Raw genomic sequence first — 21,189 nt, forward strand, 5'->3', positions numbered from 1 at the left:
GATTAAGCAACATCCTTATAGGCATAACCTCTAAAGTTGGCAAAGGTCCAGAAGGAGATAGAGCACATGCTCCAAAATGGCATAATTGAAGTGAGTTACAGTGACTGGAGCTCATCCATAGTCATGGTGCCAAACCTAGATGGTTCCCAACGGTTACGTATGGATTATCGCAAAGTCAATGCCGTTACAAAAACTGATGCATATCCAATTCCAGGATTGGAGGACTGCTTTGAAAAAGTGGGACAAGCAACTTACATTTCTAAGTTGGACTTGCTCAGAGGCTATTGGCAAGTACCTCTGTCAGAGAGAGCAATGTCAATTTCAGCTTTTGTAATGCCAAATGGACTATATCAGTTCAAAGTCATGCCATTTGGTATGAAAAACGCTCCAACCATATTTCAGAGACTGACTACTAAGGTCATTGCTGCCTTACCCAAATGTGTGTTATATAATGATGACCTGGTGATTTTTAGTCACTCACAGAAGGAACATTTTGAGCATTCATCGGAGTTGTTCGATCGACTTTGGACGGCAGGCTTGATGGTAAACCTAGCTAAAGGTGAATTTGCCAAAGCCCAAGTTACCTTCCTGGGCCATATTATTGGACATGGACAAATGGCCCTATGAGATGCAAAAATGAAAGTAATTGGTGAATTCCCCATATCATCGATGAAAAAAGCAGTACTATGGTCCTGGGGTTGAGCGGATTTTACCAAAAGTGTGTGCCGAACTTTAGCAGTGTGGCTGCTCCACTTAGCAAATTGTTTAAAAAGGGCAAGATGTTTCAGTGGACTGTCAAAAGGCATTTGAGAGCCTAAAACCTGTATTAACCACTGCCCCAGTATTAGCCACAGTTGAACATTCATCAACAGGAATATTCAACGGTGGAGAAAAAGACTTTAAGCTTGGTGTTGGCCTTACAACATTTCAGTGTTTATATTACCAGCAATACGTCTGAGTCAATCGTATACAATGATCACAACCCATTGACATTTGTAAAAAATTTAAGGACAAAAACGAGATGGAGCTTGTTGTTGCAGCCGTTCAATTTGACAATTGTGCATGTGGCAGGTCACAAAAACGTGATTGCCGATGCGTTACTAAGACTCAAATGAGATATGGAGGCGTTCGGTAGTGGGTGTACTACGGCCTGAATTTGCATGTCGTTGTGCATGTTTGCATGTTTATAGTTAGTATAGTGTATGTGTGTGATTAGACTACTAACTGATTTTTGAATGGTATTGATGGTTCACTTTTTCTTAAGGGGAAGATGTCACAAACTCGTCCCTTTTTTTCCTAAAAGCTGTTCTGTGTCCTTGATTTTTTTCAGAGGGGCAATAAGCCAGGCCAGGCTCCAATCAGACTGGTTTGGTACAGAGATAGAAAGGAGTTTGAGAGGCCTTTTGTTTTTATGTTAACAGGTGAGACTTCAAGCCAAAGTTAGTCATACTTTCAAAGTGACCTGTATAAAGAGAGGGAAGTAGTCAGCTCTTTAGCTGAGCTGAGCTGAGCAGTTTTAGTTGAGTCTTGAACTGGGAAGTTCAATAGGGAGCTGTGTGGAAACTCTCTCTCTTTTCTGCCCTTCAATTTCAACCTGTAAGCATGTGTTCCATTTATATTGGGTTTTTAAAGGGAGTTTCCTTATTGGGACAGTTGTGTATATTCGGAACAACATAATCAAGTCTAGTTGGATAGGCTGAGTTCTGTAGGCATTCTTTATTCTGTTCTTCGTGTTTCATTGCGTAATAATTTTGCGAATAAATTTTTGTCTGTTTTAAAATCTAGTAGTCAACCTAACTACCTCACTCTGGGTAATTTTCACTGTTCACTTACCAAAACAAATTGCAAAGTTATAGTCTGGGGCTGCCTGCTTAAAAATGTTTTGAGTGGTCTGGCGTACTCCATAACAGAGGTGATGCAAGTACCTTCACAGCTTTCTATCCTGACTGGACCCTGTTCAGTGTTGTGTTCCACAGCTTAACTTCATGTTATCCACAGGAGCACTCTTCTCTCTGATTGTGGTACTGTCCTGCCCAGCCAAAATCAAGAGAAATCTTTACTGTGTCTTATTACCTCCTGACAGTGTGTGAATACATTCTGTTTGGGACGCCACATATCAGAGGGGATTACATTAACCATGGGCAGGCTGCAACCCAGATTCACAGGGGTGAAGCATTAAACACTGAGGAGATGTTAAAGAAACTAAACTTAAAATGGAAGAAGAGTGGTAACCTAATTGAGGAGACTGAAATGATAGAGTGATTGAATCATTTATTTAGATGCAGGGAAACTATTTCCTGTCTTGGAGAAATCTAAGAGGAGAAAGTGAGGACTGCAGATGCTGGAGATCAGAGCTGAAAATGTGTTGCTGGAAAAGCGCAGCAGGTCAGGCAGCATCCAAGGAGCAGGAGAATCGACGTTTCGGGCATCAGCCCTTCTTCAGGTTTTCCAGCAACACATTTTCAGCTTGGAGAAATCTAAACAAAGTGCACTCTTAAAATTATGGCTGGCCCATCCAAATAAATGGTCCAAAGGGTCAGTTTCTGTGCTGTATAACTCTATGACTCTATGGTATTAGTTTCTGAACCCTGAATCTTAAAACCTGGAAATTGGAAATTCCTATTTCTGACCAAGATCAGACTAAAGGTTGCTGATGTGCCTTCCCAGGGTTTTTTCCAGATGGATGTCAATGCATCTATCACAACAAATAAACTCTGCAAACTTCGCAAGCAATGTCTGGGTAGATTGTCACAGAAACCAGAACCACTTCCTTTTATGGCAATAGCTGCCATATACTAATAAGTAAAATGTTCAAAGGTCCCAAAATTACTCTGAGAGTTCCTGAGAAGGTAGGTGCATGGCAGACCGGAAAGGAAAGTAGGTGGGTGTGGGTGGGGGTCCAGATGGAGGGTAACTCATGAAAGACAAAAGGTGGGTATTGAGAGCGTGGGCAGGTTGGCATCACTGGAGAGGGTGTGGATGGATCAGGTATTCGGAGCAGGTCAATACAAGCAATTTGGGGACCAATGTCAGTGATCAGGGAAACAATTTTATTGTCATCCACGAGTGGGTTTTCTTCCCTCTAACAATTCCTGGGTAAATATTAATGTGAGTATATTAGGAACCTTGTTACCTCCTAAAATGATTTTAATAAATTTGTTAGGATGATTTCACCTTCTCAAAGCTGTGTTGCCTCTACTTGATTATATTATGTATTTCTAATAGCTCTGCTGTTATATTGTTTGTAAAACTACAAGTTTTCCAACAATGGACACAAAGATAACTGGCTCGTTGTTACCAGTTTCTTGTCTCCTTTCCTCTTTTATTGAATGTAAGTGTTATACTGGCAGCTTTCCAATTATCTGGGACTTCACCAGAATCTAAAGATTATTGGCTGATTACGACTGGTACATCGACTGTCTCTGTAGATATTTCTTTTAATTTACTCGGATGGAAACCATCAGGTCCAGGGAATGTGTCGACCATTAGGCCCACTATTTTCCTTAGGACATTTTCTCCAGTAGTAGCTATTGTATTTATTTACCCTCCTTTTAGCCTCTTGATTATTTTAATTTGCTAAAGAAACTCCTCTTTGATGTGGATTGGATACACTCAGTGTCAATGCCAAAATCCTTATTTTCATATGTAATCCAGATTCTACAAGTCAAGGTAAAATAGTTACATTTGCAGATGCTTATAGCAATTCACTGCTGAGGAAGTAAAGAATTATTTGGGGATGGTGTGAAAGTATTTGAGACAATGATAGATGGACTTTAAATGAAGGTACTTTGTTCTTTAATCATATCACTAATGATAAATCTACTTTATCCATTTAATCAGCTGGACTGGTTTAACAAGCTTTTATAAATGCAACCTCCATAATGTAAAAGGATGGAGAGTTTTTCATTACAGTGATAAACTTTCCTCCATCGCTAGACAATTACAATTCAAATGGTATCTTCAGGTAAAATTTAACTAAATTACCATTTTAATATTTTGTTGCAATAGTGAACATAGCTCATGAGCATGAGCAATGCTAAAAAGCTAAAACTGGGGCTGAAAGTATTTGAGGAGATGGAAGTGTTTGAAGAGACCTAATGTAGAACGGCAATCAACAAAGAAAATAAAAAGTCAATAGTGGAAGAAAGTAATGGCAGAGATCTATTCTGATCAGACTGAGCCTTAAATACTAAGCTTAGCATTAGTCATCCAAAAACCAGATGAGATACTTGAGCATTAGAAACTGTGCAAAGGAATCCCTGAGGCTGATCCACAGCATCAGGGCTAAGAGTTGTAAGGATTACTCTGGAGATTTCCATCTTGAGAAAAATTGTTTTAAATTAATCTTGGGTGATGGGTTAGAACCAGTAGACACAAGTTTCAACCAGTAAATGTAATGTGATCACAAATAGAATTTCCTGATAGTGTTGTGGAGATAGAAATCCTGGAATTACTTCAAAACACTATAGGACAGCCTCATAGGAGCTACTAATTAATATTCTCTGGCTAGATGTTTGCAGTGGACTACGTGTTTCTCATCATTGCAATAAACTTGAGGGATAAAGCTGACAATTAAAATCATACCAAAACAAGTCTTGGAACTGAGAAATTATTGTCATCGATAAAATTATCCCATGCTTTTCAATGACAAATCTGATCAAGTTATTTGACAAACTAACAAGGAGGCTTAATTAACGATAGTTCAGTAAATAATTTTTACATGGATATTCAAAAGTACATTGATAAAGTACCTCACAACAAGCTGATTTGGAAAATAGAAACACATGGCATTACAACTGAGGACTTGCATAGTAAATTGGTAAGGGATTGGAGGCAGTAAGAAATGATGAATGGGTGCTTTTCTGACAGTGTTATGCAGCAGGGCCCTCCTGGGGACCATTAGTTTTCTTGTTTTATATGAATGACCCGAACTTTGAGATTGTACTTCCTGTATCCAGCTTCACAGACTATACAGAATACTCAACATAGTAAATAATAAAGCAGAAAAATAGCAAACTTCAGGAGGAGATCAGCAGATTCATGAAGTAAGCATGTAGATAGTAGATCTAATTCAATATTGCAAATATGAAGTAATGCTCTTTGAGCGAACAGCTGCAGAAACAGTATAATGTAAAAGGTATTATTGTGAGAAGTGTTCAACAACCTCTGAACCAGAGGATGAACACTCTTTGCATGCAAAATGATAAGACAGTTCAGAAAGAATATGAAATACTTGGCTTTTTGAATATAAACTTTAAAAAAGGCTAATTAGAGGCAGAGTGTAGGGCAATTGGGGCCTAAATGCTTTTCCTCATAATTGGTTTTCCTCATAATTCCTCATACCAGAGATCATAAATCTAAACTAAATTCACAAAGAAAAAGTCTAAAGGGAAGTGAGCAGTAATTTCTTCACCATAAAGGTTTGTTAAAAATCAAGAATACACTCCTTGTAATCAAATTCCTCAGGAGCTCCTAGATTTTAGTTGATAATGTACTCGAAAGGAATAACTTGTAGTGTCAAGAGGAAAAATCTGGGCTGTGAATTAAATTGAACAGCTCTTTCAAAAAGCTGCCAAAGACATTTACAGGCCAAATAACTCGCTTACTGTCAGCTTCCATGATCCTATGTGATTGCCACACATTGTTTGGTGAAATTGGGCCCCTCGTAATTTTAGTCACTTACCAGACAACAAAACATCATTCACCTGCCTGTTGCACTCAAATCAAAGATATTATTTTTTTAAATTACCAGGAGTAGATGAAATGAGACCAAGGCATAGAAACTCAGAAATACAATTAGTGTCAATGTCACCATCATCATGATATCAATCGTAAATCAACCAGAATAACATCATTAAGCATATTTTGAATATCTTGCCCCCCTCTCACCCCCCACCCCCCCCAACCCCCCCAGCCCTCAGCCATAACACTTAAAAGCATTTGCGATGGATAACGGAGAGTCCAAATTCATCATACTCCTGCTTGGTGGTACACATTTCCTGGAAAGCAGAGAGAGAAGCTAAGATTGAGCCACCAATCCAGCTCAAATACTTCCTTTCAGATGAAGTAATAATTCTAATCTTTGTTGTTTTTGGAGCCAAGACTGTGATTTCTTTCTGCATTCGATCAACAATGCCTGGAAACATGGTAGATCCACCAGCCAGAGTAATATTTGCATAGAGATCACTCCTGATAGAATGTTCACATGCCTCGATGCTGTCATTGACAATCTTGTGGACCCCAGCTGATGGTATTCCCAAAAAGGAAGGTTGGAATAGAGCTTCTGGACATTGGAAACACTCCTTATTGATGGTGAGGATTTGACCATCTGGAAGTTCATAGCTTTTGTCTAGAGTGGAAGTAGTGGTAGCCTTTGACATTTCCTGGTCATAGTCAAGGGCCACATAGCAAAGCCTCTCTTTGATATTTTCGGCAAGCAATCTCTCAGCAGCCGTGCTGAAGTGGCAGCCACGCTGAATCAAGCTCTCCATTAAGTTGTCGTTTAGTTCCCTGCCAGCGAAGTTTAGGCGTTGAATGCTTTCAGGTATGGTATAGCCATCATTGACTGACATAGCAGAGGTCACGCCCTCACCACTGTCCAATACAAGGCCTCTGAGGCGGCCCATTCCATATATGGAGAGTAAGCTAGGAACAGTAGCAAAAACGCGTGGTATGTCAAAACTCTCAAACATCATCTGGGTCATCTTCTCTTTGTTAGCTTTGGGGTTGAGAGGTGCTTCTGTGAAGAGAATGGAATGTTCTGCTGGAGCAACTTTCAACTCATTGTTGAAGATGTGTTGCCAAATCTTTTCCATGTCATCCCAGTTGGTCACAATCCCATGTTTGATTGGGTATTTGGAGATCCAAATGTCTGGCCTGTCCCTGGCTTCTTTCCCAACACAGTAATTATTTAAGTCTGCTCTGAGAATAGCATCCTAAAGTAGAAAAGAAAACATGATTGTTTTACTTTCCCTTTTCTTATGTTGTCATTCATCTTACTCTTTTATGCAATCTAACATTCGCCATATTGTTTATTCCCACATTTGCCTGCTCCATTGTTTAGAATTCCCTTTTATCTCCCACAAATTCTTTCTAATCCTGATTTTATTTTTAGTATTTTGTCAGAATGGTTTTTCTTCCAAATCAGTGTGTAACAAAGTCACACCCAAACTAAAAAATCCTGTCCACCAAAAGTTTTCAGCAGGTATCAAGGTTCGAGTAGCGCTAGAAAACAAATCAATGCTTTTACCTCATCTGTCATCATCCCTGGGTATGTCTTATATTAAGAGTGTGGTGCTGGAAAAGCACAGCAGGTCCAGTAGCATCTGAGGATGAAGGGCTTATGCCCGAAACATCGATTCTCCTGCTCCTCAGATGCTGCCTGACCTGCTGTGCTTTTTCAGCACCACACTCTTGACTCTGATCTCCAGCATCTGCAGTCCTCACTTTCTCCTATGTCTTATATTGGACAGGACAGAAGAGGTGGAGGCACAGTGATGTACAATTGAGGGGTATGGGGAGGAAGGTGATCCTGGGCATTCTCAACATTTACCTTGAACCCTATCTAGTCTTATAAACGTGGAAAACTCTTGATTATCATGCAACTATACCCCAGCTGGAGATCTATGTTGAGCACACTTTGAAATAACATCAGTGATAACAAAAGCATAGAATGTGCTCAGCCTAGGGGACCATGACACCGAATCAAGGGTGGCTTGGCAATACCGTCAGTTCAGGACTGGCTTAAGGTCAAAAGGGTACAGCTGCTAAATTGTCAGAGTCCTAGAGTGACACTCCAATATTGACTCCTTTCACCACCAATCCACAGTGACAACAGCGTGTACCTTCTACATACTGCACTGCAATAATTCACCAAGCTTCCTTCAACATCACCTTTCAAATGCATGCACCTCGAAGCACAAAGGCAGCAGGTGCATGGAAACACCACCCCACCTACACGTTCCCCTCCAAGCCACTCACCAGCCTAACTTGGAACAATATTGCTGTTCTTTCACTGTTGCTGGGTCAAAATCTTCCTTACTAACTGTTGGTGTACCTAGACTGTAAGAATTATAGCAGTTCAGGAGGCAGCTCTCTACTGCCTTCTCCAGGGTAATTAAAAATAGAAAATAAATGCTGGCCTAACTAACAATGCCCACAGAGGGCACTGCAATTGTCTCCTTGATTAAAGGCAGATTAAACCTATCAAAATTGGGCATCCGTGAGGCACTAGGAGCAAACAGCAGCAGCAAGCCATCATTGTCTGTAACCTTATAGCCTATATTCTTCATTCCTCCAGTTCTATCATATCTATTCTTGGTTCGACAGGCAGCAAACCGCGTGGCAGTATCTCAATAAGTACATAACATATACCAGCTAACTGTTCTTGTGTTAGATTAGATTAGATTACTTACAGTGTGGAAACAGGCCCTTCAGCCCAACAAGTCCACACCGCCCCGCCGAAGCGCAACCCACCCATACCCCTTACCTAACACTACGGGCAATTTAGCACGGCCAATTCACCTGACCTGCACATCTTTGGACTGTGGGAGGAAACCGGAGCACCTGGAGGAAACCCACGCAGACACGGGGAGAACGTGCAAACTCCACACAGTCAGTCGCCTGAGGCAGGAATTGAACCCGGGTCTGTGGCGCTGTGAGGCAGCAGTGCTAACCACTGTGCCACTGTGCCACCGTGTTCTTGTAGTCCAAAGTGAAAATAACGTGCTATGGACAGATATTTCACAACCAAAGGATCAGAGCGGTTCTAGCACATAAGGGTAGCAATACTATAGATAATTGAGCACCATCCCTGTTTGTAACTAATAGTATTTCCCAGCACTAGAATATCAAAGTCCAGGCTCCAAGGTTTGTAATCACCTTCAGCCAGAATGTGGACACTCCTTTTTGGCCTCTTTCTGTGGTTCTTACCATCATAGATATCTGTCTCGAGTCACTGCACATGACACCAGGAATCAACAGAGTGCACGAAGCACAGCATGGTCACACTACTGAAGAGGACATTTTACCCCATTCATATTGCCACTCGTACCTAAAGTCAGTAATTTGCCACATTCCATTTGCTCATCTTCTCCCTGTAACCCAAAACATGCTTCTTTTTCAGATAAGCATTCAATTCCCTTGAGAATATCACACCTTCCTCCATTACTTTGGATTCTTAATCACTTGTTGTGTAAAAATAAAATGTTCTCATGTTCTGCACTGATTTTATTGCCAATTTATCTTAAATCCGTGCCCTTTTACTCTCAAATCTTCTTCCAGTGGGAATTTCTTTTCCTTAATGAGTTTTGAGTTAGCTCAGGTTGACTTGGATTTCATTTACCACCCCTGAGAAAAAGAACAGGAAATGACGTCACCAACCCAAGGCAATCTAAACACATAAATAGAAAGCGGGCCATGCCACCAGTCTTCATCCAGAGGCTCACTGAGATGTTGCTTAGTATGGTAACGAAACGTCTGAAAATGAACCTTCCAGCTCAGCAAGCAAACCTACATTCAGGTTTTTTCACTATTCACTCTCTCCAGACCCAAAATAGTTTTGAACATCTCTGTCAGATTGTCTCTCAATCTTCCCTCCTGCAAGGAAATCAGTCCCAACCTCTTCAATCTTTTGAGGTAATTGAAGTAACTAGATACAACAAACACTGGGAGGTTCAACAACATCTCTACTGTAATACTGAGACTAGTTTGCCTGATCTGGCCTTGCTGCTAGCCAAGTTGCTCCAGGGCAGATGCAACAATGGTATCTACACAAAGTGGAAAATTGTCTGAGTGTGTCCTCTTTACATAATGTGGACGTGTCCGGTGTTGGACTGGGGTGAACAAGGTCAGAAGTCACACGACACCAGGTTATAGTCCAACAGGTGAAGGGGCAATGCTCCAAAACTTGTGATTTCAAATAAACCTTTTGGAGTGTAACCTGGTGTCATGTGACTTCTGATTATGTAAAAAAGAAAGATAAACTCAACTCAGTCAATTACCATTCCATCAGCTTATATTCAAACTTCAAGAACTAAACAGGAATGGGGAGGTGAGAATGACTTCCCTTGAAATCAAATAATTCAACCAATATACACCAGAGTCTGAGTTAAAAGGTTCACAGGGATCAGAGGGAAAATACATGTATTGAAAGCATCATCAGCTGAAGGAGTTGGGACTCTAGGTTTCAATGATTGTGCAATAGCTGGCATTACTAGGGGCAGTACAGTGGCTCAGTGGTTAGCATTGCTGCCTCACATCACCAGGGAGCGGGGTTCAAATATGGTTCAATTCATCTGTGTGGAGCTTGCACAGTCTCTCCATGTCTGCATGGGTTTCGTCCAGGTGCTCAGGTTTCCTCCCACAATCCAAAGATGTGCATATTAGGTGGATTGGCCATGCTAAATTGCTCATAGTGTCAAGGGATGTGCAGGCTAGATGGATTAGCCATGAGAAATGCAGGGTTAGAGGGATTTAGTAGGGAAGTGGGTCTAGGTGGGATGTTCTTTGGAGGGAAGGTGCGGACTCAATGGGCTGAATGGCCTGCTTCCACACTGTAGGAATTCTATTCTATGACTTATCACAGCATTGTAGCTGTGAGACTTAGAGTAATGTAGATAACACATTTGTGAAGGTGGTCACCATACCATCTTAACAATGTGTAAGTAGAGAGGAAATGGGTGACCAGCAGACAGATAAAGCACAACAAGCAGTTAATGCAGTAGTTCCTCCATGTGTTCCTCAGTGTCTTGCTGATATTCAATCCAAAATACTGGTGAGGACAAAGATTCTCCTGAGGCATTTCAACTGTACAAAGAGGCATGGAAAAGCTCAGAAGAGAGTAATACTGAAGAAGGATCAATAGTCAGATGAACACACAGGGATTTCCATGGATGCAAATGTTGACACCAGGCTGTTATGTTGCTTCCTTCATTGCAGGGTTAGAAATCTCACTGAGAAGCAGCAGAGCATTCTGAGGAGAGAGAATGAGCATCCAGAAATCACTGTTCGTATTGGTACCAATAGCACAGGTAGAAAGAGAAATGAGGTAGACTTTTACAAAGTTAAGAAAGGAATTCAGAAGTAGGTCTTCAGAGAGGTAATGTCCTCATTACTCCCATTACCATGCACCACTGAACACAGAAATTGATTGTCAGTGCCAATAAATGCATATTTGGTGCTAGAGGGAGGGTTTTAGGTTCCTAGGACATTGAGGCCAATTTCAAGGAAGGTTGGACCTACACAAGCTGTTGTAGGTTATGATGTTGTTGTATGTTGTATGTTCTATGTTGCTCATCACTGGTGCCAGACCCAACATCAATACCATGTCAGCAATGTTTACCAGTGCTACTGGAGAGAGTTTAAATTAATAGGCTGGGGGATGAGAGTTTGAATGCAGATTCAGAAAGGAAAGAAAAAATACTAGAAATGAAAAGCAGAAAATTGGAAAGCAATGATATAAAAGAAAGAAAACTGTAGAAAATAATCAAGGAAGTTGTTCAAAGAGTAGTGGTATATACTTCAATGCTCACAGATTAGTGAATAAAGCAGATGAGTCAAGGACACAGCTGGACACTTGGAAGTGTGAGATGGGAGAAGTAGGTCATACAGTGTAGCATTTGCTGAGCATATAGAGATGGTGGGCATCAATGCCCACATTTTCCAATGCCTTTGAAATAAGAGGGTGCTGGGGCAGACAACAAGCAGTGGGTCCCACATCCAGACCATTCTGAAACAGGCCAGAAGTGTGGCCCATATCTGGGTTTCTGTGACTGACAACTTGAAGACATGTACTTATTTAATACACATTAGATGTAATCTGCATGAATTTTAACAAGGCTTTTGACAAAATCACAAATGGCAAAATGGTTAGAAAAGTAAGAATTCAAGTGACAAGTTGGTTCAATGGTAGGAAGCAAAGTCTGGATTAGTGGTGCTGGAAGAGCACAGCAGTTCAGGCAGCATCCAAGGAGCTTCGAAATCGACGTTTCGGGCAAAAGCCCTTCATCAGGAATAAAGGCAGTGAGCCTGAAGCGTGGAGAGATAAGCTAGAGGAGGGTGGGGGTGGGGAGAGAGTAGCATAGAGTACAATGGGTGAGTGAGGGAGGGGATGAAGGTGAGGGAAGAAAGGGTGGAGTGGATAGGTGGAAAAAGAGATAGGCAGGTAGGGCAGGTCCAGACAAGTCAAGGGAACAGTTACTGAGCTGGAAGTTTAGAATTAGGGTGAGATGGGGGAAGGGGAAATGAGGAAACTGTTGAAGTCCACATTGATGCCCTGGGGTTGAAGTGTTCCGAGGCGGAAGATGAGGCGTTCTTCCTCCAGGCGTCTGGTGGTGAGGGAGCAGTGGTGAAGGAGGCCCAGGACCTCCATGTCCTCGGCAGAGTGGGAGGGGTGTTGAAATGTTGGGCCACGGGGCAGTGTGGTTGATTGGTGTGGGTGTCCCGGAGATGTCCCCTAAAGCGCTCTGCTAGGAGGCGCCCAGTCTCCCCAATGTAGCGGAGACCACATTGGGAGCAACGGATACAATAAATGATATTAGTGGATGTGCAAGTAAAACCTTGATGGATGTGGAAGGCTCCTTTAGGGCCTTGGATAGAGGTGAGGGAGGAGGTGTGGGCGCAGGTTTTACAGTTTCTGCGGTGGCGGGGGAAAGTGCCAGGATGGGAGGGTGCGTTGTAGGGGGGCGTGGACCTGACCAGGTAGTCACCGTCTCCTCCCTGACCTATCACCTTCATCCCCTCCCCCACTCACCCATTGTACTCTATGCTGCTTTCTCCCCACCCCCACCCTCCTCTAGCTTATCTCTCCACGCCTCAGGCTCACTGCCTTTATTCCTGATGAAGGGCTTTTGCCAGAAATGTCAATTTCGAAGTTCCTTGGATGCTGCCTGAACTGCTGTGCTCTTCCAGCACCACTAATCCAGAATCTGGTTTCCAGCATCTGCAGTCATTGTTTTTACCTCGGTAGGAAGCAATGGTTGATGGGCACTTTTCTGACTGGAAGGCAATTTCCATTGAGGCTCCACAGATCTTGGATCTGGGTTGTTTACTTTTAATAATATATATCAATACCTTGGACTCAAAACCTGAAGGATAATAGAATGAAAAATCCTCATTGCATTTAAATATTTGTATATATTCATGATGCTCTAACCTACAGGATTGCAACCTGTAGTGATTGTAACAAGGTCAGTCAGGTGGATCTCATAGAATATGAGTTCTCTGATTGGACCAGATTGACAGCCCCAATCAGGGAGCCCTGGCTGACAGATATAATCAGAAGTGTCAGAGGTTCTGTTCACTCAGAGCTGGCTCTGAGGGAGCTGGATCATTGTCAAGGACTCTCCATGTGTAAATAAAAGGTGAATTGGTGACGGGATACCAACCTCTGTAGAGTTATTTCACAATCCATGAGCTATAAAGTTGGATTATGAATAATAATAGGCCAAATGGTCTCATTTGTGCTGTAAGTTTCCTTTATATAGTGGCTGACATAAAGGAAGATAGTTATGGTTTATGGAGATGAACTACTTTAACTTCAGGAGATCATTGGAGTTTGTCAAGGCAGTACTCTAGGCCCAGTTCTGTACTGCTTCTTCAATTAGCTGCCCTCCCTCATTAGATCAAAAATGGAATTGCTCACTGATGATTGCGGTGTGTTCAATTATTCACTAACTTTCAGATGAAGAAACCTTTTATGCCAGTTTACAAGTTTGTTTCACAGTGTTGGAAGTTAAAAACCTAAATGTGCCCATGAAACTCTCAAACTGGTACAAAAATTTAAATTGTTCACTAGTTTCTTTGGGAAGGAAACCTACTGTCCATAGTCTATACATGACTCCCTAATAACACACCAAATTAACTGTTCACTGAAATTATCTTAACAGGCTATCATGATAACTAGGAATACAAGTTACCTGTGCACTTACATTTGTATCTCTCGATTAAAACAACACTTCATCGATCAAAGAGCTGTTTGCTTGATCAGCACTCATCCACTAACTTAAACAAAAACTTCTTCAACTAATACTCAAGGAACATTACCTATAGGACACAATGCTGTAACTCGTGAAGACTTCACTGGCAGCACCTTCAAACCTGACAATACCCTTTAGAGTCTCCTTTTTCATCCGTCCTTTATCGTTACGAATCACACCTCCTCTTTCCAACCTCTATCCTTTATATTCAGACAGTCTTTTCCTATTTTAACCTGCTAACTTGTCTTCCCATGTATCTTAATCCATCAGGAGATCAGGAAGTCATGTATCAGAATGTATCCAGAGTCTTCCAATTTCTCCCATCATGAACCAAGATGAAATATCATCCAAGGTCTTTTAGTACACACCCCGCCTCCACCCATCACAGCCCCCAACCACTTCCTCACCCTTAATTCACCATTCTGAGAATGCGGAGATGGGTACTGCAGATGCTGGAGATTAGAGTCAAGATTAGAGTGGTGCTGGAAAAGCACAGCATCTAGGGAGCAGGAAAATTGACGTTTCAGGCAAAAGCCCTTCATCAAGATTGGATCAGCTGTCACCTGCAGTATGGATGCAAATAAATATTCCTGGTAAGAAGTGGATGCAGGTGAATATATGATTTAAGTCACCAGCAACTAGAAGGAAATTTAAAATGAAATTTGTTCTCTTGAATGTGTTTCAGTTTTGGCTGACTGAGAAGGTTTACCTGATGCATTCCCACAACAGATGGAAACACTGCTGTGGGATATTGATCCTCTGCAAACCCGACCTTGATCATCCCAGTTCCAATATCCACAACCACAGCCATGACTCAAACTGTGAGGAAAAACAAACACACAGAAATTAAAAAAAAACAAAGTGGTAACTGTGATAGAATGAGATTTAAGTAAATCGTGATGATGTAACTAATCACATAATTCTGACATCAGTAAGAGAAAAGACACAAGCCAAAATAAACATGTGAAGAGAGGGGCTTTGCGCACAACATTTCATAACTTACTATCCACATAAATAATTAAACTGTTCACAAGAAGTTGCCTTATAGTCATAGAGGCATAGACATGGAAATAGACCATTCAGTCCAACTCATCCATGCTGGCCAGATATCCCATTTTCCAGCAGTTGGCTCATATCCCTCTATAAACCCTTCCAATTCATATACCTATCCAGACGCCTTTTAAATGTTGTAATTGTACTCGCCTCCACCACTACCTCTGGCAGCTCATTCCATAAATGCACCATCCTCTGTGTGAAAAGATTGCCCCTGGGGTCCCTTTTAAATCTTTTCCCTCTTCCCTTACTTAGAGATAAGGAGTAGGCAGCCTATGAATAGTGTAATTTGGAGGTGCTGGTTTTGGACTGGGATGTACAAAGTTAAAAATCACACAACACCAGGTTATAGTCCAACAGGTTTATTTGGCAGCACTGCTCCTACATCAGGTGGCTGTGGAGTATAAGATTGTAAGATACAGAAATTATTGCAAAAGTTTACAGTGAGATGCAACTGAAATTATATATTGAAAAGACCAGGATTGTTTTAGAATCTTTTATAATGACCATGTTGGTTTCAGTTATTTCATATATAAATCACAGAACTTTTTTAAAAGTTACATTCTCAAGTGAACTTTAGTAGGTGCCATGTCGACTCAGATAATGCATTCAAGGTGTGAGGTGTCCTATGTGAGGTTGTCTGTGCCCCAATGGTCAGACTGATTCTATTTCTAAAAAAGGGATTTACATCATCTTATATGGATTCATGCAGTTTTTGAGCAAAATACAATACAATTCTGCAAGTACAAATTCACCCCACAACTTAAACGTGTGTGTGTGTGTGTGTGTGTGTTGGGGGGGTATGAATGTCTGTGAGAGATTGTGTGCATGTGTATGTGTGTAAGTGAGAGTGTGAAGGGGTATACGTCTGTGAGAGGATGCATGTGTGGGTGTGAGTGTGGATGTGTATGAGAGTGTGAGGGTAAGAGTGTGAGAGTGAGAGTAAGAGCATGAGAGTGAGAGTAAAAGTATGAGAGGAGGAGGGACAGGGAGACAGGGAGACGGAGACAGGGAGACAGAGAGAGGTGTGACATGAACTTAAGGTCCCGGTTGAGGCCATCCCCATGGATACCGAACTTGGCTATCAGCCTCTGCTCAGCCACTTTGTGTTGTTGCCTGTCCCAAAGACTGCCTTGGAGGATGGTCAGCCGAAGGTCCGATGTTGAATTCCCAGATCACTGAAGTCAATTGTTGTATGGTGTCCATTCAACAGTTGCTGTAACCTCTGCTCAATCTCACCATTGTATCATGCCTCAGGGCATCCTTGCCTACAGCGTATGAGATAGACAACATTGGCCAAGTCACACAAGTATCTGCCGCTTACATGGTGAGAGGTGTCCCCACATGTAATGGTGGTATCTGTGTCGACACTCTGACACATCTTAAAGCGTCTTTCATGACAGGATTTTAGGGTGTGTTCTGAAAACCGGGCAGTTTTCTGCAAACAATGAACTGTTTGAGGTTTGGTGGTTGTTTAAAGGCAAGAGGTGAAGGCATGGGGAAGGTCTTGGCGAGGTGCTCATCCTTATTGATAATGTGTTACAGGCTGTGAAGAACATGGTGTCGTTTCTCAGCTCCTGGGAGGTGCGCGACAATGACGGGTATCCTGTCGGTTACAGCTCGTGCCTGTCGCCTGAGGAGGGAACTACAGTTTCTCACTGTGGCACATCAGAACTGGCGGTTGATGAGTTGAGCGTCATACCCCATTCTTGTGAGGGCATCCTTGAATACTTGCAAGTGCCTGTCCCGTTCCTCCTCATCTGAACCGATCCTGTATATGCGTAGGGCTTGTCTGTAGGAGATGGCTGTTTAATATGTTACGGGTGTTGTATGTGTTGTGGTGCCAATCACTACCAGCTTGTTGTTCGAGTAATTTGCAGCCAATCTCCCCATTCTTCACAGGGTCTAAAGGACTAGTTCGTTTGCAGTGAGAGAAGGAAACTATAAGTGAGACTGAACAAAAGACTCTAGTCTTAAACAAGATATAGTTTATTGCATGATGACAAACAGGTGCAAGTTACATTAGTAATTTCGATATTGTTACTAAGACTACTGTAAGGCCTGTGGATATCAGATTTCAATCCACAAAATCCCAAGATCTTCTAACTTTTGCCCTACAAACCCTTATTACATCAGATCGGATAGATCTCAAACAGCAACCCTTTCAGAGCCATTACATTTTATAACACCCACACCCAGAGACAATCCAGATCAGCATTGCAATTTCCATATACCATTCTGGTTTAAAATACAAGATAAAATGCTAACGTGGTGGGGGCGGGAGGTGGATAAGGAAGCAGGCAAGTGAGAGATTGGCCTTCCCAAGCTCTCTAACTATTTCCATCATCTTCAAAAGCTTTTCATCCTCATAATCTTATCTAACATGCATTCTTTTAAAACACAAAGAGAGAATGCAATTTGGTATTTCTATTCCATTCTGCCAAAAGGCCAGCTGTGTATTCTGTGCAATAAAGTTGTCTGTCTCTACCAATCAATGCATATTAATCTCCACCGAACAGCACCTCAAACTTCCTGGGAAAGAAGAAAGGCAAGTTCTGTTATTAGGATCTCTCATAGTTCAGTGGGGTGCCGAAGGAGTAATGCATTGAACTAGTGGTGAGGTGAGACAATGAAAAGTTGACACAGGAAGTCATGATGATCTAGAATACAGGGATGAAAGGGTAATGGAAGCAGAGTCAATAATAACTTCCTTAAAAGGAATTGGATAAGGAAAATTGAAAGGGCTATGGGGGGACAAGGTCAGTGACTTCTCTTTCAAACTATTGAATAGAAATGTGATGGAGGTTTTTAAAATCATGAGCAGGCTGAAGAGAGAGAGAGGCTGTTCCTGCTCTGAAAAGCAGAATGGTAAGGCATAGATTTGAAGTGATGTGCAAACAAAGTGAAGGTCATGTGAGCAAACAAAACTTTATCAATAAGTAATTAAGGTATGGATGATCTGCCTAGAAATTTGCTGAAGGCAGGTCAATAGAGGCACTGAAGTGGGCACTGGATGATTATTTGGATAGAAATGGTGTGTAAGGATATGGGGAAAAGCCAGGAGATTAACCCGAGATAATAAAATCAGTACAGGCATTGTGGGCAGAATGGCCTCCTTCACCATCATAGAAATTATGTGATTCTGAGACTCTAATTGGGTTGAATGTGTAATTCCTGGTTCCTGATATTCTCAGTGAGTATGCTGGACTTGGCGATGTAACTTGTACACACAGCTACCTTACTGTAAACTACATCTTGTTGTTAACACTAGTGCCTTTTCCTCTTAAGATTTTACCACTGTTAACAGGCCCCAAAACCCAGAAGAGAAAAGATGGATTGGTGAGAGCAGATGAGTTCAACCATTAGCTAGTAATGTTAGATTCTGCAGCACACACAGAAGAAGTCAAGAGAGGAAGGTGGCAAGGAGGAGTTTCAGTGAGAGGAAGAAATAGCAAGCAAGGAGTCAGAGAGTGGCAAAGGCTTGAGCCAGTGGGTCAAGGAGCAGGTTAGGCCAATGTATGAAGAGTGAGCAGTTAGAAAAAGGATCACGGAATAGGAGAGACTGCAGTTCAGAAAGTACACAGCAAGGCAGTCCGTTAGGTAGTGGCACAGACAGCTGGAGGGTCAGCAATGAGAGGATATGTCGGGGTGGTGCCACTGGCCAGAGGGTCAGCAATGAGAGAGTGTATCAGGGTGATGCCACTGGCCAGAGGGTCAGCAACGACAGGGTGTGTCAGGGTGATGCCACTGGCCAGAGGGTCAGCAATGACAGGGTGTGTCAGGGTGATGCCACTGGCCAGAGGGTCAGCAATGAGAGGGTGTGTCAGGGTGATGCCACTGGCCAGAGGGTCAGCAACGACAGGGTGTGTCAGGGTGATGCCACTGATCAGAGGGGTCAGCAATGAGAGGGTCAGTTAGGGACTAGCAGTGATGGTCAACTGAGGGTCAACTAGAGAGAAATTGTTAGGCAGCTGGAAGTAGTGCTGAACATTGCAAAATAACTTCAAAATAAAACTCATTATAGTAACTGAGAATAAAGGCCCCATTTAAAGACTGACATTAAAGTGAAAGAAAATAAGGTGAAAAATGTAACACAAGTTCTTACCATATTACCTTTATGATTTCCCTTATTAATTTGACCCTGGCTCTTAGAAGAACCTTGTTCTTTATTCTACCTAAGTCACTGGTTCCTACATTGATTTGCCAGTGCAAGCAAAACAACACAATTCCCAGAAGTGCAGAGCAGCAACATTCCCAGATTGTAATTTTCTTCACCCAGTACCATATCACTTTAAACTTCACCCACATGAATGTAAACAAAGGCTGAACTCCTCCAGCACTGCACCTAGGATTTACTTACCTACTTCCGTCACAATCACACACTCCTATTCAAGAATAAAAAATCCAGACCAAAGGACGAGGAGGACTGCCTTGTGGATCAAAATGCTGAGGCCAACTTTCCTCCTCCCTGATGCCTCTCAATATTGGCACATTGGACTCTAGCTCAACAACTCTATGCTGAATTCCTGATTACACAAGTAATTCTTTGCAATTGTAACCTTCCCACAATCTATTACTCATTGCAGTCATGACACAACACTGACACTGAGATTCCTATCTAACCTTGTTTTATTTATTTAAATTTAAGCTCACGCAAATAATCAACTTGGCTTCTAACTTTAACCTATTTTGTACTATTTGCTTGATCTAGTTTAAGATAACAGGTAGATTAAACTAAATACTTACCTCTAACAAGAACTACTCCAAGTATAAAACTTCTTCTTCCCCCTCTATGTTGAATGCTCACTCTCACCAACTTCCCAATCTTTACACTGCAATTATAATGCAGTCAGAATCAACTCACATTTGACCAACATTTTAAGCACGCCCAAGTTCTAAAGGCTCACTCAACTTATGTTCACTGTAATTGCCTCTTATTTGGACAATCATTGACAAATGATTGACAGCTAGCTTTTAGCTTGCACTGACTTGCAGTTTCTGTTGAGTGTTGGCTAACCTCCAATTTCTCTTGCCATTTTTAAAGTTCTAAGTTAAACAAGATTTCAATTTGAAACTCCAGTTTCCATACTTAGCAGAGAATTGCTCTCTTACAATGTTCTAAATTTTTACTTTATTGACAACTACCAGTGTGTGCACAATCAGATAACTCATAACCTTTACACACTTTTTTGCACACACAACCAAGTTGTGAGTGTTCATTTTGTCACGTAGATGCCAGCATAAACCAAGGAAACAAAAATCTTTTGCCTAACTGAAAGTCCCATTACCACATCACTCTACGCTTTTAGGCAAGAAATGTTCTGATTTTTAAATTCTTACCTTTGTTTTCAAATCCCTACAAAGTGTTGCCCCTCCCTCTCTCCTCCAACCTTACAACTCTTCATGATATCTGATCTTCTTTAATGCAAGCCTATTCTGCATTCCTGATTATAACTGCTGCATAGTTTGTGTATGTGCCTTCAGCTGCCTGGGCACCAAGCTCTGGAATTCCTTCTCTCCAACTTGGTTTTCTTCTTTCAGAACATAAATTCTATCTCTTTGACAAAGGTGTCATACAGTGTTTTATAATACTTCCGCAAAGCTCCTTGCGATATTAAAGATGCTATAACAATATTGTAGTCGCTATATAGGAACAGACTTGAAGGGACAATGCTAGTTCTGTAGCATGAAACTTCATCACTCCCTCAGGGCCCTTAGAGTGTGCTGTACCCAGTACACCCAGCTATTTCTTAATGTAGTATGTAATGGATCAAATTGGCCAGAGACTCATGATTATAAATGGTGGGGATTTCATAAATTGACAGAGGTGGATAATGCATTGCATACTTTTGGCTTGAAATGTTTGCAAAACCTCCATCAATTAGCATGGGAATATTTCGGGCAGTTGTTAATCGACTTTCACCATTCAGACTGGATGTGGAAAATTTATAGAGCTTTGATCTGATCTGTTTGTTGGCAGCTTGCTTAACCCTGACTATTGAATACTGCTTCTGATATCCAGCCTGCATGGTTTAACTTCACCAGATTGGCATCTTATTGTCACATGACTGATGCTGCTTCCAGTATGCGCTTTACACTCCTCATTGAACCTGCATTGGTTTGCACATTGATGGTAATGGTAGAGTTGGCACTATGACAG

The 21,189-nt window shown here is 41.7% G+C and overlaps 2 protein-coding genes across 5 annotated transcripts in view; one reads left to right on the forward strand and one right to left on the reverse strand.

Annotated features, from left to right (window-relative positions):
• Positions 1-21,189, forward strand: part of LOC140476999 (actin, cytoplasmic type 5-like) — a 71,089-nt gene that overhangs the window by 3,998 nt on the left and 45,902 nt on the right. The gene's annotated exons all lie outside the window — the stretch shown is intronic.
• Positions 5,923-20,393, reverse strand: LOC140477000 (actin, cytoplasmic-like). Of its 4 annotated transcripts, none has more exons than XM_072570070.1 (3): positions 20,370-20,393; positions 14,686-14,795; positions 5,923-6,935 (listed from the first exon to the last, which is right to left on the reverse strand). In XM_072570070.1, exons 2-3 carry the CDS (start codon positions 14,785-14,787, stop codon positions 5,931-5,933), a joined length of 1,107 nt encoding a protein of 368 aa, XP_072426171.1. In that variant the 5' UTR covers positions 14,788-14,795; positions 20,370-20,393; the 3' UTR covers positions 5,923-5,930. The 4 variants fall into 4 exon arrangements, with proteins under 4 accessions (XP_072426171.1, XP_072426170.1, XP_072426169.1 ...); XM_072570069.1 differs by lacking the exon at positions 20,370-20,393 and adding an exon at positions 19,776-19,923; XM_072570068.1 differs by lacking the exon at positions 20,370-20,393 and adding an exon at positions 19,390-19,526.

The sequence above is a fragment of the Chiloscyllium punctatum genome, chromosome 5, assembly GCF_047496795.1.
Source record: "Chiloscyllium punctatum isolate Juve2018m chromosome 5, sChiPun1.3, whole genome shotgun sequence".
Classification (NCBI taxonomy): Eukaryota; Metazoa; Chordata; class Chondrichthyes; order Orectolobiformes; family Hemiscylliidae; genus Chiloscyllium; species Chiloscyllium punctatum.

Excerpts from the sequence above, each read along its gene's own strand:
- LOC140477000 (XM_072570070.1), bottom strand. The coding sequence starts at position 14,787 with ATGGCTGTGGTTGTGGATATTGGAACTGGGATGATCAAGGTCGGGTTT. Across the intron at positions 6,936-14,685 it reads CTGTTGTGGGAATGCATCAG|GATGCTATTCTCAGAGCAGA; the intron begins GTAAACCTTCTC and ends TTTCTACTTTAG.